At 49.4% G+C, this 17,471-nt stretch overlaps 1 protein-coding gene across 1 annotated transcript in view; it reads left to right on the top strand.

Moving 5' to 3' along the window:
* VWA3A (von Willebrand factor A domain containing 3A) overlaps positions 1–17,471 on the top strand; it is a 64,797-nt gene that overhangs the window by 41,176 nt on the left and 6,150 nt on the right. Inside the window, exons 19-28 of the mRNA XM_081819872.1 lie at positions 3,015–3,089; positions 3,253–3,397; positions 4,039–4,234; positions 7,741–7,811; positions 10,176–10,328; positions 11,847–11,937; positions 12,642–12,752; positions 13,772–13,869; positions 14,721–14,858; positions 15,789–15,897. Coding sequence (XP_081675998.1) covers positions 3,015–3,089; positions 3,253–3,397; positions 4,039–4,234; positions 7,741–7,811; positions 10,176–10,328; positions 11,847–11,937; positions 12,642–12,752; positions 13,772–13,869; positions 14,721–14,858; positions 15,789–15,897 — 1,187 coding nt within the window. The remainder of the gene's footprint in view (positions 1–3,014; positions 3,090–3,252; positions 3,398–4,038; positions 4,235–7,740; positions 7,812–10,175; positions 10,329–11,846; positions 11,938–12,641; positions 12,753–13,771; positions 13,870–14,720; positions 14,859–15,788; positions 15,898–17,471) is intronic.

The following is a 17,471-nucleotide window of genomic DNA, read 5'->3' as shown; positions in this document are numbered from 1 at the left end:
CCAGATGGAGCAGATCATGGAAGTAGAAGATGGTTTTAATCCTGTACAATTGAAGATTTTCAAGAGGAGATTCAAGAGTCGTAGGACTCTGGTGAGGAGTTCTAGTCAGGAAATACAGGTTTGCGAGCCATTGGCATTCTGGTCAGGTGGGTGAGAAGGGCATGAAACACACCTGTGGAGACGTGAAGGGAAGAGAAGACAACTGAAGGCAGAACTGGTGAGGCACTGATGTTTGGAGGGCAGGCAGAGGAAGGGAACCCCCAAAGGAACACAAGAGAGGAGCAGCCAAAGAGGGATGAGGAAAATGAGGAGAGGATGGTGTTGAGAAGCCACGTCTCAGAAAGAAACAGAGTTTAATTCTGCAGAAACAAAGCAGGAAGGGGAAGAATAAAGGAATCCACTAAATTTGGCAGTAGAGCTCACTGATAACGAAACAATGAGATACAATTTTTTTTTTTTTTTTTGCAACTCAGTTTGGCAACCGAATATGTAAAAGATTCAGGGATGCCTGGGTGGCTCAATTGGTTGAGCGGCTGCCTTCAGCTCAGGTCATGATCCCAGGCTCCTCTCTCTCTCTCTCTCTCTCTCACAAATAAAAAAATAACATCTTTTAAAAGAGTCAAAAAAAAAAAAAAAACAATGCACAGTGCTGGTGATGATGTGATGGAAAGGGCACTCTTGGAAACTGTCCACAGAAGTGTAATTTGGTATAGCCCCTGTATTACATTTTTTTTTAAAGATTTTATTTATTTATTTGACAGAGAGAGACACAGCGAGAGAGGGAACACAAGCAGGGGGAGTGGGAGAGGGAGAAGCAGGCTTCCCAGGGAGCAGGGAGCCCGATGTGGGGCTCGATCCCAGGACCCCGAGATCACGACCCGAGCCAAAGGCAGACGCTTACCGACTGAGCCACCAGGCGCCCCTAAACCTTTTTATTATATCTGAAGGAAATACAAGGATCATTGTGCAGAGATAACCATGCAGGGTTGTTCAGTGCAGAGTTCTAATAGCGGATAAACCTAGAAAAAAACTGCATGACCATTGGCAAAATGGGTAAAACAATCACGACAGTGCAACCATTCAAAAGAATGAGGGAATGAGGGAGATTTACATGTGCGCATTTAGAAAAATGTCCTCTGTAAATCCCAATGAAAGGAAACAGGTTACAAAAAGTATATACTGTAAAATTCCATTTCTGTAAATATGTATATATCTATGTTTTTTTTAGTATAGTTGACACCATGTTACTTAGTTTCAGGTGTACAACTTAGTGATTTGACAAGTTTTATGCTTTTTATTTTTATTTATTATTTTTTAAGGATTTTATTTCTTTTTAAGTAATCTCTACACCCAACATGGGGCTCAAACTCACAATCCTGAGATCAAGAGTCACCTGCTCTGGGGCACCTGGGTGGCTCAGTTGGTTAAATGTCTGACTCTTGATTTTGGCTCAGATCATGATCTCAGGGTCGTGAGATCGAGCCCCACATCGGGCTCCACACTGGGTGTGGAGCCTGCTTAGGATTCTCTCTCTCCTTCTCCCTCTGCCCCCCACCTCCGCTCTCTCCCTGTCTTTCTCTCTCTCTCTTTTTTTAAGATTTTATTTATTCATTTGAGAGAGAGAGAGAGCACGAGCAGAGGAGAGAAGGGAGAGGCAGAGGGAGAAGCAGACTCCCCGCTGAGCAGGGAGCCTGACTTGGGGCTCGATTCCAGGACCCTGAGATCATGACCTGAGCTGAAGGGAAACACTTAAGCATCTGAGCCACCCAAGGGCCCCTCTCTGTCGCTAAAAAAAAAAAAAAAAAAAAAGTGTCGCATGCTCTACCCACTGCCCAGGCACCCCTATGCTTTTTATTTTTTAATCCAAAAGAATATAAAGTTAACAGAACTTTTTCTGGGGAATAAAATTGGAGGAATTTTTACTCTCTAGATATTGTTAGAATTTTTTATCAAATTGTAATAGAGGATTTACTATCCAACTACAATAGATATTTTCATGAGAGGGGAAGGAGGTTATTGTTAATATTTGCCAGAGAACCTACCAGAAGCTGGACTGCAGTGGGTTTTGGAGTAAGAAGAAGCTGAGAAGGTGGTGGGACATTGTTTTTCCAGGGAGGGACATTGTTTTTCCAGGGAGCTGATCCACACGGGAAAGAGAAATGGCTAAAGAAGTTGACCCTGGAAGAAAGAGGAAGTTATTTTTAAGAATGGACAGGCTTAAACATGTGCAGAGACAGTGGGGCAGAAGGGAGTAGAGAGAAGTAGGGGATGTGTCGGGGGAGGGAGGTATCTGTGGGCAGAGTCTCAGAAGGCCAGGTGGAAGAATTCATCTAGAGCCAGAGAGGGGACACCTTTTCCTTGATAAAGAGGAGCAGTCCTCTTCTCAAGGATTTAAATTCTGTCTCATAGGAAAATGAGATGATGCATTTTTTTTTATTAAAAACTCTAGGGGTGCCTGGGTAGCTCAGATGGTTAAGCGTCTGCTTTCGGCTCAGGTCAAGATCTCAGGGTCCTGGGATCGAGCCCCACATCAGGCTCCCTGCTCAGTGGGGAGTCTGCTTCTCCCTCTCCCTACACCCTCTGCCCCCGCCGGCTCATGCTCTCTCGCTCTCTCTCTTTCTCAAATAAATAAAATCTAAAAAAACCAAAAAAACAAAACTATAGTACAGACAGAGTGAAAAAAGTCAGTTGTGGGGCTGAATCTGTTCTAGGGGAATTTAAAATGGGGCAATGACTCCCTCCTTTGGGGGGTGGGGAAGTCAGAAAAGAAGTCTGGCCAGAGCTGGTCCTGGCTCTGAGTCTTGAGACCCCCGGCTCTGCTCGCCCTGCAGATGTATGTGACACGTCATGACTAGCAAGGAAATCTTGTGGATGGCCCAGGCCAGTGACATCCTAACCTTTTGGGGTGCAATCAGAATTTTGCCCCCCTAAAAGCCTGGGGAGCCCAAAGCCCGGGGGTGTAGCGTGGATATATTTCTCACTTAAGAACACGCCCTCTTACCTTCCCTCCCAAGGTTTGGAAGCACAGTTGAAAGCTGGAGGCCCGAGATGGCTGCCGTGAGCCATGAAAACCTACAAAGCGCCTGGCGGTAGGTGACCCCTGGCGGTAGGTGACGGTCGGAGATTGCGCCTGCCGTGTGGGAGGGCAGCCTCTGGGGTACCGTTTGCTCTGTCCCCCTCTCCGGTGGACTCTCCGCCCTCCCCCCGCCACACCCCCAGGGCCTCCCTCAGCTGGCCCTCCTCACCTCCCAGGTGGGCCCTGACTCTGCGCTGTCAGGGAAGCAGGAATGTCCTCAGCGCCCTGCGGAAGGCTGTGGAAGTGGACTTCAAGGACAAAGACAAACACCAGTCGCAGGGCATCTACCTCTTCACGGGGGGCATCCCTGACCAGGACATGGTGGGTAGGCCATACATCTTCTACTAGGTGGATGCCTTAGCAACGGATTTCTCCAGTCTGATTTTCCAAACTAGACTTTTTTTTTTTAAAGATTTTATTTATTTATTTAACAGAGAGCGATAACGAGAGAGGGAACACAAGCAGGGGGAGTGGGAGAGGGAGAAGCAGGCTTCCCGCCGAGCAGGGAGCCCGATGTGGGGCTCGATCCCATGACCCTGGGATCATGACTCGAGCTGAAGGCAGACACTTAACCGACTGAGCCACCCAGGTGCCCCTCCAAACTAGACTTTAATGTGCAGAAGAATTACCTGGGGTTGTTGTTAAAATGCAGATCCTGTTCCTGAAGGCCTGGCCTGGGACCTGAGAGTCTGCCTTCCCAGCAAGCTCCCAGGAGATGTCCATGCTTCTGGTCCCCTGACCACACTCAGCATGAGCAGGCTCTCAGGTCCATTCCCCGGCCATGCCCTATTAAGACAGAGAAACTATGGCCCAAGCTCAGTTATCTTTCTATCCTTGGTGCCATGTATTAGACCTGGCACCCAGTAGGCCCTGGGGAAAGAGGATTAGGCTCAGAGGACCTGAGGCCAGTCCCTCCAAGAGCCCTCAGCCGCGGGGCCCTCCTGCCCTCTCTCCCCGCACAGCCCATGCTCAGCGCCTACATGGCCGAGGCCTGTGGGGGCTGCGACCTCCAGCTGAACGTGTGTCTCTTCTACGTGGGTGAGCCTCAGATGGACATCACGCCCCCTGCCCACTATGCCAGCCGCACTGACACGAGGGCCGCCTACCGGGAGATCACCCAGGCTACTGCTGGGCGCTTCCACTGGTTTGGAGACACAGGTGTGTGAGGGTTGGCAGGCCCCTCCACCTCCTTCCTTCCAGAAAGTTGTCTCGGTACCAACATAGCTCCCCGCGCCGTAGATGTGTTCCAGGAAAGGGGCATGTGAAAATCCCATTCGGAAATCTCCAGCATTCCTATTCTGGAGACGGATGGTGGTCAGGGCCACACAATGACATGAACATACTTAATGCCACTGAATTGCACACTTCAAACATGGTTCAAATGGGGGGCGCCTGGGTGGCACAGTCAGTTAAACATCTGACTCTTGGGGTCGGCTCAGGTCCTGATCTCAGGGTCATGAGATCGAGCCCTGTACTGGGCTCCACACTCAGCGCAGAGTCTGCTTAAGATTCCCTCTCCCTCTGTCCCTCCTGTTTGTGCTCTCTCTCTAAAATAAATAAATCTTAAAAAAAAAAAAGGTTCAAATGGTACATTTTATGTTAAGAGTATTTTACCACACGTTTTTAAAGTAAAAAAGAAAAAAAAAAGTAAGCCTACTTTAAAATATTGTATTTATTTATTTTTTAAGTAAGCTCCATGCTCAATGTGGGGATTGAACTCACAACCCCGAGATCAAGGGTTGCACGCTCTCTGGACCGAGCCAGCCAGGTGCCCTGACTTAAAAATATTTCACAATGTCACAGCTGGGAGGGGCCTTAGGGTCTCTTAATTTAACATTTCCCAAAAGGTGATATGTTTATAACAGGAGGTTGGCAAGACAGGTAAATGTGGAACATGGAGCAACAATTTCTTTTACTGCGATAGTTGTAGGGGATCAGAACATGCCACCCCAAAATATGTCACTGTGGTATAAGAATTGGTTTGAACTGAAGACAACTGAGAAATAGTGAAGAAGTTCTCTGCACCCCCATTTGCCTAAAAGCGGGACATAAATGTCCATCTTAGGTGTCTCCCTCTCCCATGCCAGGAGAAGGAGAAGCACTGGAGACAACAAACCTTACTAAAACAACGTGTATCTTCCCTCATTTCCCTCCCTGTATTTGCCTTCCCACAGTCAGCACCCCGTAAGAGCCTAACCGCCTTCCCTTTGTCTTGTCACTTCCCTACAAAGGAGCTGTCCTTAGTTTTGTTTTTTTTAAGATTTTATTTATTTATTTGAGAGAGAGAGAGAGAGCTCGAGCAGGGGGGAAGGGTAGAGGGAGAAGCAGACCCCCCACTAAGCAGGGAGCCCAACACGGGACTCAGTCCTAGGACTCTAGGATCATGACCTGAGCTGAAAGCAGATGCCTAACCCACTGATCCGCCCAGGCGCCCCAAGCTGTCCTTGGTTAAGATGCCATATAGGCCCCAACTTCCAACCACACCCTCTGAGTTACTTTCTCCTGCCTGTGTGCATGCTGCCCACGTTAAGAAATTCTGTTTTTCTTTTGTTAATCTGTCTTTGTCAGTTTTATTCTCCCAGCTGGAGAAATCTAAGAAAATAGAGGGAAAGGGTTTTTTTTTTCTCCCCTAAGTAGTTATTTACTTATTTTAACATTTCATTAAAAAGTGCTAACTTTAGGGGCACCTGGGTGGCTCAGTCATTAGGTGTCTGCCTTTGGCTCAGGTCACGATCCCAGGGTCTTGGGATCAAGCCCTGCATTGGGCTCCCTGCTCGGCGGGAAGCCTGCTTCTCCCTCTCCCACTCCTCCTGCTTGTGTTCCCTCTCTCGCTGTCTCTCTCTCTGTCAAATAAATAAATAAAATCTTAAAAAAAAAAAAAGTGCTAACTTTAGGGCACCTGGGTGGCTCAGTCAGTTATGCGACCGACTCTTGGTTTTAGCTTGGGTCATGATCTTGGAGTCATGATCTCAGGGTCATAATCTTGGGGTTGTGAGACTGAGCGCTGCGTAGAGGTTCTCTCTCCCCCACTGCCCCTCCCCCACCGCCCCCCCAAATAATAAATAAATCTTTTTTAAAAAGTGCTAACTTTCTGGGGGGCCTGGCTAGCTCAGTCAGGAGGGTCATGAGTTCAAGCCCCACACTGGACCTAGAGCCTGCTTAAAAATAAATGTTTTTTTTAAAAAAGGTGCTAACTTTCTGCTGTCAGAAGTGACATAAATTTTTTTCTTTTTAAAATTTATTATTATTTTTAAAGATTTTATTTATTTATTTAACAGATAGAGAGAGAGAGCACAAGTAGGCAGAGTGGCAGGCAGAGGGAGAGGGAGAAGCAGGCTCTCCACTGAGCAGGGAGCCAGACGTGGGGCTCAATCCCAGGACCCCAGGATCATGACCTGAGCCGAAGACAGCTGCTTAACCGACTGAGCCACCCAGGTGCCCCTATCTATTATTTTTTAAAATATTTTATTTATGTACTTTTTTTTTTTCAAAGTAGGCCCATGCCCAGCGTGGAGCCCAATGAAGGGCTTGAACTCATGACCCTGAGATCAAGACCTGAGCTGAGAGCAAGAGTCCATGCTTAGCCAACTGAGCCTCCCAGGCGCCCTTAAGTTTTTTGTCTTTATTTTTTTAAGTTTTCTTTTTAAAAATATACTTTTAAAGTATGTTAGGTAGACATTATAGCGATCATTTCACAGTATATGCAAATATCCAATCATTATGTTGTATACTTGAAACTAACATATGTCAATAGCATATATATATATACACACGTGTGTATATATATATATGCTTTTAAGTAAACAAAAGTGAATTGACAAAATATATAAAGGAGATAGTGGTTTAGGTGGTATGCAGATAAGGGGAAATCGTGATGGGGATACAGCAGTGATTGAAGTTTGGGATGCACTAGTACATTCCACGCTCTCTGATTTATAAATGAAGAAATGACTCCCAGGGACATGAGTTACCTGTGGTTACAAAGTTAGTGGCATAGCTGGGGCTGGAACTCTGGGGCCCTGTTACCCAGCTCTTCCCATGAAAAGTGCCGGACATTAACATTTAAGTTATCATTGGTGATTATTACTAATAATAGCACACACTCTAGAACAGTTATTATATGCCAGACATGGTTCCAAGCCTGTTACATATATTATTATTCATTCCTCACAATAACCCTATGAAGTGGGTTACTCTTATCCCCGTTTTACAGATGGGAAAGCTGAGACACAGAGCCCAAAAGCACACAAGTAGTAAGTGGTGGGACCAGGAGTTGAACGCCGGCAGGCCAACTTCAGAGGCTGTCTTCTTAGTCATTACACTCCAGTCCCTCTCAAATAAGTCACCGATATTCACTACAGACACTAGATACTTTAAATAATACCAAGGTGGGTCTTTTTATTCACTGGAATAGCAGGACCATCGCTCCTAACCCTTCCTTCATCTGGGTGAGAGCAGTTGGCTGGGTGCAGGGTGCTGAGTCCTAGGGCCAGCCCCCCTGCTGGGAGCCTCACTGTCCGTGCCCATCCCCTTCACCGCTGGATGGCGTAGGGGTGGGGGCTGGTCAGCTCCGGTCACCTCCACACAGCCCTGGTGTGTACAGATATGGACGCTTGCCAGGATCTGCATGCCTTCTCCATGCTCAAAATGTGCTTTGTGTCTAGGTATTTATGAAAGCGATGACATCAACGCCATCATGTCTGAGATGGAGAAGGCTCTCAACTACTCCCAGAAGGTATGCCTTAGGTGTGGGTTCAATGACTGCACTTCTGTCTTGGGGCTGCCATATAAAGTACCACAAACTAGGCAGCTTAAAGCAAGAGACATTTATCCTCTCAGTTTCAGAGACTGGAAGTCTGAACTCAAGCTTTCAGAGAGGCCATGCTCCTTCTGAGGGCTCTGGGTAGAATCCCTTCTTATTCCTTCCTAGCTTCTGGTGCTGGCTGGTGTTTAAAAAAAATTGCACTGGATGCTTGTTAAAAATGGCAAGGAAGACTTTATCCAAGGCTACTACAGTAGAGGAGAGAGACTGAACTCAGCTCTGAATACAGCCAAGAGAGCTGGGGATTTATAGCCCATTTATAGCCAATATAGCAAAAAGGTCAGTGGATAGAAATGTACTAAAAGGAACTTAATTAGATATTAAGGGTAGGGGGATTCTTGCCAAACAGGCTGAACGGGATTCTTTGCTAAAACTGGGTTTCATAGGCCAAAGTCAAGGCTGAGTCAAGAAGAGCGCTCAGAGGAGCCCACTTGAAGTTCAGTCAAGGACAGAGTCCTTGTCACCAGCAATCCTTGGCATTCCTTGGCTGTGGCAACACAGCTCCCAGCTCTGCCTCCACCTTTGCATGGCTCCCCTCCCCCTGTGTGTGTCTGCATCTCTTCTCCTGAAGGGATGCCACTGCTATTGGATTAAGGGCACACCCTTCTCCAGTATGACCTCATTAACTTACATCTTAATTACATCTACAAAGACCCTATTTCCAAGGACGGTCACATTCACATGGACGGTGGGTTTGGACTACCACATATCTTTCTGGGGGACACAACTCACCCCATATCAGCTTCCCTCCCCATGTCCTGATCCACTGACACCCAAGGCTTTGGATGAAGCATGGGAGTTTCCTATAAGTCATGGTTAAGGTCTGTGTGCTATACATCTTGGCTTCCTTGGAGTTCCTTGAATGCCTGAGCTCATTCCCAAACTCCTTCCTCAACTTGGGGCCTCTGCACCTGCTCTTTTCTCTGCCTGCCATCCCCTCCCAGATGCCCATAGGTTGCTCCTTATCATTCAAGACTCTCTAAAATGTTACTTCCTCAGAGAATGGTGTTGAACAATTCCGGGTGAGATGAGAGGGGTAGAAAGGGGCCAGGTCATGTGAGGAGCCATGAGAACAGGGATGAGGGAACGGACATGAGAGCATTTAAGGAAGAACTGACCACATTTATGGCGATGGAACGCATGGGGTGGGGAAGAATTCCAGAGTAACTTTCAAGTTCCTTGCTGGGGGACCTGGTAGACAGTGGTGCCATTGACCAAGAGAGAAGTAACAGGAGAGGATCCTGCCGGGGATGCGGAGAGGGTGGGCCTAGGACAAAGGTGAGTTTGTGGTGCTTGTGAGCTGTGGGTCCTTGAGAGAGGGGGAGGAGTTAGAGGCTGGAGGTAGATGTGGAGCAGTTCAAGCCATGGGGGTAGACAGATAGCATGAAGGGGGTCATGGTCAAGGGAGGGGGAGGGAGGAAGAGCCCGTGAAGGAGACCCGGCCTGACACATTTTCACTGCAGCCATTTGCAGGGCAACATGCCCCGGACTACAGTGTGAGCTCCTGAGAGGGCAGGGCCACTGGGCTGGCCCATCTGTGGCTCCCCTGGCCATGCCTCAGCTGCCCTCCCTGGAGCGATTCCTCTCTAGTGCTTTGTTTACCCTTCTCAAGTGCACCTTCGTCTGTTCCCTCATCTGACAAACGTTCACAAAGTGTTAGTGGGCAATAATGGGTTAACCCACCCTGCCTAGGACGTGATTTACTTTCAAATGGTGTCTTCATGCTTTGAGAATTACTGGAGAAGCTTTCAGGCAGTTGAGAAATGTGTTGGCAAAAGGAACAAGTATTATTACCACTGTTCTGCCAGCATTGGCCCTGGGTATGTGGTGAGCTGATGGGTGTATGTGGATGCTGGGTCCACGTATGGAAAGCACTGGCTTTGGAACCAGATCCACCTGGATTTGAATTGAAGGTCCCTACAAACGAGTAGTGTGGCCTTGGGCACGTCCCTTAAACTCATGGAGCTTTGGGTTCCTCGTCTGCAAAATGGGACTAAAAGCATAGTTGGCATGCCTTGTTGGCAAGAGGGTTTGAGACCCCCAGGCATCAACTAGCTCAGTGCCTGAGGCATCTCAATAATACATGGGACTTATTATTAATAGGATTGATCCCTAGTGCTCTCAGCCCCAGGAGGCATTCTAGGGACAGAAAGAGGAGTCCAGAGGCCCCAGTGGACCCAGTCTCTCCTGCTGTGTGTGTGTGTAAGCGGGGGGTATCCCCTGCTTGGAGGCACATCGTGGCTGGGGCACCGCTAACCCTCCCAATCCCCATTGCAGTGTGCCTTACTGGTGTCCTCCCTGAAGAACCAGTCTGGAAAAGAACTGGAAAGTGCAGTCCTCCTGAAAGAAAAGCCAAAGATGTTCAAGCAAAGAAATCAGCCCAAGAAACTCTGTTCTTCCAAACCCACAACTCCCTCGGTGGCCAGAATGGTTTGACTCCCCTCCCTAATAACACACAGAGGACTTTGTTGCCACCTTGTCTCCTGGTCTCTCCTAGATCTTGAAATGGCCTGGGCCAGGCCCCCAGACCCCAGGGCCAGCAGGGGTGGGGGCAGGGGCAGGGTGCTCAGGGGTGAGTGTCTCAAGGGTACCTCCAGCCCTGGCCTCGCAGGGGAGGAACTCCTCTGGGGGACCTGCTTCTCAGCTCTGGGGGCATCTCTGGCCTCCTTCTCACTCACCTTTGACTCTGCCTGGCCATCCCAGCTTCGTTCCCTAGCCGGTACTAGGGACCTCATGGAACTGGCACGCACCATGACATCTGACGGTTGTAAGGCAGGAGGGCTTGTCCGGGTGGATCTCTCGGGGGCAAAGGAACTAGGGTATTAGGGTATTGGGCTCCTGCTACCACTGCCCAAGGCTTGGCGGGGGCCCATAGGACCCTGAGGGTGCACCTGTGTCTTCTCCCCGTCACAGCCTGTCACATCTGCCTGCATAAAATATCCACCCCACTGCAGAAATCAGAGGGACCCCAGAGGACCCCAGACTCCAGTGCTTGTGAGCAGACAGGCAGATATCTGGAGCCCTTCAGCACGTCACTGACTGACAGAGCCTTGTGAACACAGTGCATTTGCAGAGTGAGGGAATCCGTCCGGATCCCATGGAGCTTACTGCCGTCTCATTCGGAGAACTCCATCAGGTTCCAGGAGCCGGCCCAGAGGCCAATTCTGGGATGAAACCCGAAAGTCTCGGGGGCTGCCTCTTGAGCCTTCAGTGCTTCCTGAGCTGGTTCAGCCTCCCAAGAGCCTCCTGGAATGAGGGCCGGGGGCTCCCTCGGATGGCAGCAACCAGGCCTTTTCCACAACAGCTCGCCCAGTGATGTGAGCTGGTCCAGGGCCCCGGGTGACTTTGTTCAGCCATCGTCACTTTCCCCTTGTTCCCAGTGAGGAAGAACTCCTCCCTTAGAACCAAGGTACCCAGTAGGGCATAGAATTTACCTGAATGGTTGTTTATCATGCTGGAGGCCCAGAAATCCCAGTCCAGTAGGAAGAAGGGCAGGTAACTGAAGAAAGTTCTGGCAAATCCCATGGCTGTCCTAGCATGCCCTCCCTCACTGTTAAATACGCACACACACACACACACACACACGCACATGCACACATACCCCACATACCTGTACACTTTTTTTAACCTCAAAACCCACAGTCTCCTCTAAATCTGCAGCAGGAGATGGAAAAACATGTCCGAGATTCTGCTCCCATTGGCTCCTCCCTGCACAGGTTCCTAATGGTCAAACTGAGACTGGGGTTTCATCCTAGAATTTGGGAAGGCAGGGGAAAGTGAGGTCTCTGGGCTGGCTCCTGGAACCTGGTGGAGGTCTTTGAATGAGGACAGTGCCTGTGTGGACAGGACCTCCTGGACACACAGCCCCTGGGATGGGAGTAAGCTACACACTGTCTGGGCCTCTCACAGAGAACAGGCCACTGATGGGAAAGACTGCCTGTTTTCTAGAGCCTTAAAGACAACCCTGACAGAGAGAAGAGCTCCTCCCTGCAAGCTCTGACTTGGGGGCCCCTCAGCAGCAAAGCAGGCGCCCCACCAGGTAAGGCCAGTGGGTGGAGGGGGTGGGCGGCCCTGGCCGAGAGGTGAATCAATTACGACAGTAACTGGAAATGATGGATGATCATGAGTCTTGATCACGTGCCAGGCCTTCCGCTAAGATTGTCCCATCTAAAGCTTACAAGCATCCCTCCTGTGTGACAGGTCATCTATCAGTTCCCCGTTTTGCTGATAAGGAAATTTGGGCCCAGAGGGGCTAAGGATAAATGACGGGTGCTAGCTGATCGTGACAGGGCTTCAGTATGTTTATTAAAGTATTCAGCGCACAGCACCAAGACCTTGTATCTTATTTCCAATGTCAGAGACATAGCAGAACGGTCCAGAGCAGAGTGATGGAGTCAGCAAGACCTGGGTGGAATCTTTGCTCTGCCCTGACTGCCTCTGAGTCCCCCTTACCTCATCTGTAACCTGGGGCACTGTGAGGATAACACGAGACAGGGGTACAGAAAGCTCTTAGCACCCCCGCGCCTGGGTTATATGGGTACTGGGTAAATGGCAGTTCAAACTACTGCTGCTCCAGGGGAGGCCAGAAGACCTGGGGTAGTCCCAAAGGACCTCAAAGCCATCTTGGAGCCTGATTTCGAGGATACAGCATAGCTGAAATCGACAAGTCTCTAAGACAAGCTGGACAGCGTCACTGCGTGACCCCACGAGGCTGCTCCAGCCAACAGCCCCCTTGTCCCCTAGCTGCAGCCCAGCCCATGAGAGAAGGGACTGCAGAACGGAGGAGGAAGACCAAATGGAGGGAAGCAGAGACCTCTCTCTCACTGTTTTATACAGAGTCGGGGAATAACGTGGGTGAGTAGGAGGCTACACGAACATCTGGACAGCCCCGTCACCCTGTGGGGACTGCAGGGTCAGCAGGCCCCGCGGTAGGGAGACCCTCTCCAGCCGTCCCAGGACATGGGCTGCAGTGCCTACACTCAAGCCACTCAGGTCTCCCAGCCTGGGGAAATGGGCGTGCAAATTCTCGACGCCACTCACCCTCCATCCATCAGAGGCAGTGTCCTCCGCTCTCAGGCTGATTGGGAAATGGGGAAGGGAGTGGAGATGAGTGTCCTTGGGTCCCTACCGCCCCACCATTGATTACTGTGAAGTGGTACAAATGGGGCTGGTACCCAGGAGTGATTCACTGAGCTGTGGTGAGCGGAGCTTGCAGTCGGGTTCCCCTGATCCACCTAACAGCCTCCCTTCTACCCTTCAGCAAATTGCACCTAAGGAATTTTGCAGCTGATTTGATTGACAGAGAAATTAACATGCAACATGAAGCCCAAGGCGGGAGGGAAGGAGGGAAAGGGTGGAGGGAGGGAAGGTGTACAAGATAACCTCACTCTGAATTCTTAATCGCAGGAAACAAACTGAGGGTGGCTGGAGTGGGGGGTGGGGTGGGAGGGATGGGGTGACTGGGTGATAGACACTGGGGAGGGTATGTGCTCTGGTAAGCGCAGTGAATTGTGCAAGACTGTTGAATCTCAGATCTGTACCTCTGAAACAAATAATGCAATGTATGTTAAGAAAAAAAAAAAGAAGAAGAAGATAGCAGGAAGGGAAGAATGAAGGGGGAAATCGGAGGGGGAGACAAACCATGAGAGACAATGGACTCTGAAAAACAAACAGGGTTCTAGAGGGGAGGCGGGTGGGAGGATGGGTTAGCCTGGTGATGGGTATTGAGGAGGGCACGTTCTGCATGGAGCACTGGGTGTTATGCACAAACAATGAATCATGGAACACTACATCTAAAACTAATGATGTAATGTAGGGGATTAACATAAGAATAAAAAAAAAAAAAAAAGATAACCTCACTCTGTTTTTCCCAGGCTCCATATACAAGAAGTACCCTCAAGGAAGGGGCATACGGAGGGTTAGCACTTCTATCCAGTTGCCCAGGAAGGATGCAGTGTGCTCAAGCAAAGAGGTATGAAGTTCTTGGCACCAGCACATGTCCCTCAAGCAGTAATTCCTTCCACCAACTTTCCGCTTCTAGGAAGGTGGGCATACTTGGAAATGAGGACAAACCTGCTTACAATGACTGCTTAATGTGGCAGGTGGGGAAAGAGTTAAGTAGACCTATGTTTGAAACCTGGGCCTGCCACTTCCTAGCTGGGTGACTTTGGGCAAGTCATTCAGCTACACTCAATCTCGTGTCTTCATTTGTAAAAATGAAGACAGTTGTTCCTAATAGGATTAATGGCTAGTTGAAGTATATTTTGTGTAGACCACTTAGCAGCATCCATCTTTTGGTTGCAAGCAGCAGAAATCCCCCTTCTTGTTCATATCCTGAAGGTGGAACATCTTTCTTCCCACAATCATTCATTAAACGTCTGAGCTTGGTTCTGATGGGGCCGATCCCGGAACCATGCTTGATGGCCGTGAGCCTGCCCATTATTGTACCTCTCGTGGTGACAAGGAGACTGAGATTATCCTCATTGGTGTAGAGGCTGAACTTCAGACCAATCATGGCTTTCCACTCAAATTTTGTGGGAGAGAGTTGAAATGGATATTGGGGAACCAGACTTCCAATGCCCACCAGACTCAGAAGTAGCAGATGCTCAATAAATTGTGTTCCCCGTTCCCCGCATTTCTTGTGCATCTCTCCCCAGTGCAGGGGAAGGAATCCACAGGCAACAGATGCTCAGTGAGGACCTAGAAACCCCACATTTCAAACACGAGACAGATTTCAAACATAAGGTTTTAATAGATGAGTCAGACCATCATTCAATTAAGACTACATTACCCAAGATAATAGTTCTTTCCTTTATTCTCAAGTGGGTAGCAAATTATGGGCTAAAAAAACTGAAGATGGAAATCTCCAGATACATGGGTCCCAGCTGCGCTCATCAAAAGTCAGTCCAGGGCCTGGCGTCAGCCAAATACTGCCGCATCTTGCCCAGCATAGAAATCAATGTGAGTTGTGGTTTCCATTGCCCTCGTTCCCTTTCTCCCACCCCCTGCCTGTGATCAGCCACAAATGGTGAGTTTTGGGGGGTACTCCATGTGCGTGTCTGTGCCATGGATTCTCTTCCTGCTTCTATCCACAAAGTGGGATGGCTCTCGGCAAAAAGGAAATGCAGATCCCACTGGAAGAAAAGCCAACCCCTGGAGGGCCTGAGACCACCCCCCAGAGCTAGAAGGGCTCCCTGGTGTGAGAATTAGAAACAGTTGCTGAGAATGGGGCAGTGGCTGAAGAACTCACCAGAACTCTGTACCCCAGTTCTGCTGATGGTTCTATCAGGATGATGGAGACTGGGGGGCTTCCCTCCTCCCCGCCTCCCTGGGGGGAGGGGAAGGTGTTCTCTAGTTTGTAGTTTTGGGGTAATTTTTTTTTTCATTGCTTTGACACTGGAACAAAGAAATTTAGTACAAATGAAAAACAAATCGTGGGTTCTTTCTTTAGAAGATCCCGTTTTCTATCCTTGCCATTTGATAAGATATTATCGATGTTAGGGGAAACTAGAAAGTCAAAAGTAGCCACCAAATTCAAAATTATTCACCAGAAGGATTTGATGGGAGTTTTATCTTTTAGTTTGGCATTTATGGACTTCCTGTCCTACCATTAAGGGTTTTCTAATTTAAAATTTAGAGATGCTATGTTTTTTATTATCACAGTGACCGCATTTGCCACAAAACCATCATCCCAATTCCCCTACTCCTTGTAGAACGATAAATCTGGTAGTTTGATAAAAGAAAAAAAACTTGTAAGCAAATATATGCATGCCTAATAGAGGTTTTGGAAATTATTAACTACAACCGCCCGAACCATTTACGGGGGTGATGGGGATCTGAAAACATAGCTAGCTGATGGGGGGAAATTTGCCTTGGCTTGTCTTAACCCAGGGGATAGTGAGACATATCCAGTGGACGCCCAGGGAAATGGAAGCATACATCACGTGCCTGGAGAAGGTGATGAGGCGCTATGTCCAGAGGCTGCAGTGGTTGCTGTCTGGTGAGCCTGCCTGCTGTCCTGGAGGGTGGGAGGGGCATGAGGGGAAGTGCAAGGTCAACCCCAGGGACCAGGGTCAGTCCTTCCCAGGCCAGGTGCACGAACTGTCAAGTCAGGGGTGAGGCCAGGAGGGTCATCCAGGTACAACATGATTTCTGGGTTCCGAGGTCAGGCAAGCTGCTGGATGTCAGGGAGGTGGAGCATGGGCCAAAGGGCACCAGAGAGAACCCAGGCCTGTCCAGGCCCACCCTGCAAGGCCACATCCCCCACCCCTTGCCTTCCTGGACATGGCTGAGGGGCTCACTCTCAAGAGGCTCAATTCAGTATTGATTAGACCCCACAGAACTGGTCCATCAAGGTAGATATGGGAGGGGGTCCCAACAGAGAAAAATCCCCCTGTTCTTCTTTACCAAGAGCACCAGAGCCCCTTCAGGGCAGGCAAACAGCAGGGCTGGCCCAGGAGAGCCAGGCTCACATCCTAGAGAAGGGTGGGCTGGGGATCGAGAGATGGTCAGAAGCATCAAGTCCAAGAGGGCAGGCAGATAGCTAGTGCTGGACGGGAGGGTGTTGAGGTGCTGGGGCCTGGACGGTTGCTGGGACAAGAGGAAGGAGAGAGGGAGCCTTTTGTAGAGGTCCCTAGGGAGGGGGCCCCCAGGATCCTGTGCAAATTCATTAGGTCCAGTCCTCTGGACCAGTAGAACCTGGTAAAACAGACCATGTGCCGTGGGGTAGAGCGATGACTGCGCTTCCCAAAGTCGCTGTAGGGGGCCGTCAGCTCCAGGTGTAGTCGTCAGGTCAGACGCTGACGTGGTCCCGCGCCTCTCTCCAATCCCAGCGCACGTTCGCTGCCGGGAAGGGCGTCAAGAGGCCGCTACTCCTTTCGCAGTAGGAGCCGAGTCCCCACCTCACATACAGGTGCGCAGCCCAGTGCCACCTCAAACTTCAAACGCCGCCAACACTTCAAAACCCAGGGCTACTTCACTTATTCACTCATTCGTTCATTATTCAACAACTATGTGCTGCTCTCCTGTCAGGCACTGGGGAGATGGTGGAAGGTGACACCCAGCACAGCCCCTGAGCTCGTGGAGCGTATGGTTTAGGAGACAGACATTAACCAAAGAGTCTCACAAATAAGTCTAATGTCACCACAGTGACGCATAGAGAGGAGATGGGCATGGTGCCGTGCGAGCCTCTAAGGGGGCGGCAGGCCTGGACAGGAAGATCACGGAGGGCTCTCCTGAGGAGATGATGATATTTGAGCCAAGATCTGAAGAATGAATAGATGTTAGCTGGGCAAAGAGAGGAAAGACAGGCATGTCTGAGGTGCTGGCAGGGAGTGGGAGGATGCTGAATACAAAGACTAAAAGGAAGCCAGTGTGAAGGGCACCTGGGTAGCTCCGTTGGTTAAGCATCTGACTCTTGATTTTGGGTCATGAGATCAAGCCTCAAACTGGGATCCGTGCTCAGTGAGGAGTCTGCTTGAGATTCCCTCTCTCTCTCTCCCTCTGCCCCACTCCCTGCTCACGCACACACTCTCTTTCTCTCTCTCTCTAAATAAATTAAAAAAAAAAAAAAAA

Source organism: Leptonychotes weddellii, chromosome 5, assembly GCF_054177405.1.
Source record: "Leptonychotes weddellii isolate Sample4059 chromosome 5, ASM5417740v2, whole genome shotgun sequence".
NCBI classification, from domain to species: domain Eukaryota; kingdom Metazoa; phylum Chordata; class Mammalia; order Carnivora; family Phocidae; genus Leptonychotes; species Leptonychotes weddellii.
The sequence above is the reverse complement of the archived record's forward strand: the minus strand, read 5'-3'. Positions and strand labels throughout refer to the sequence as shown.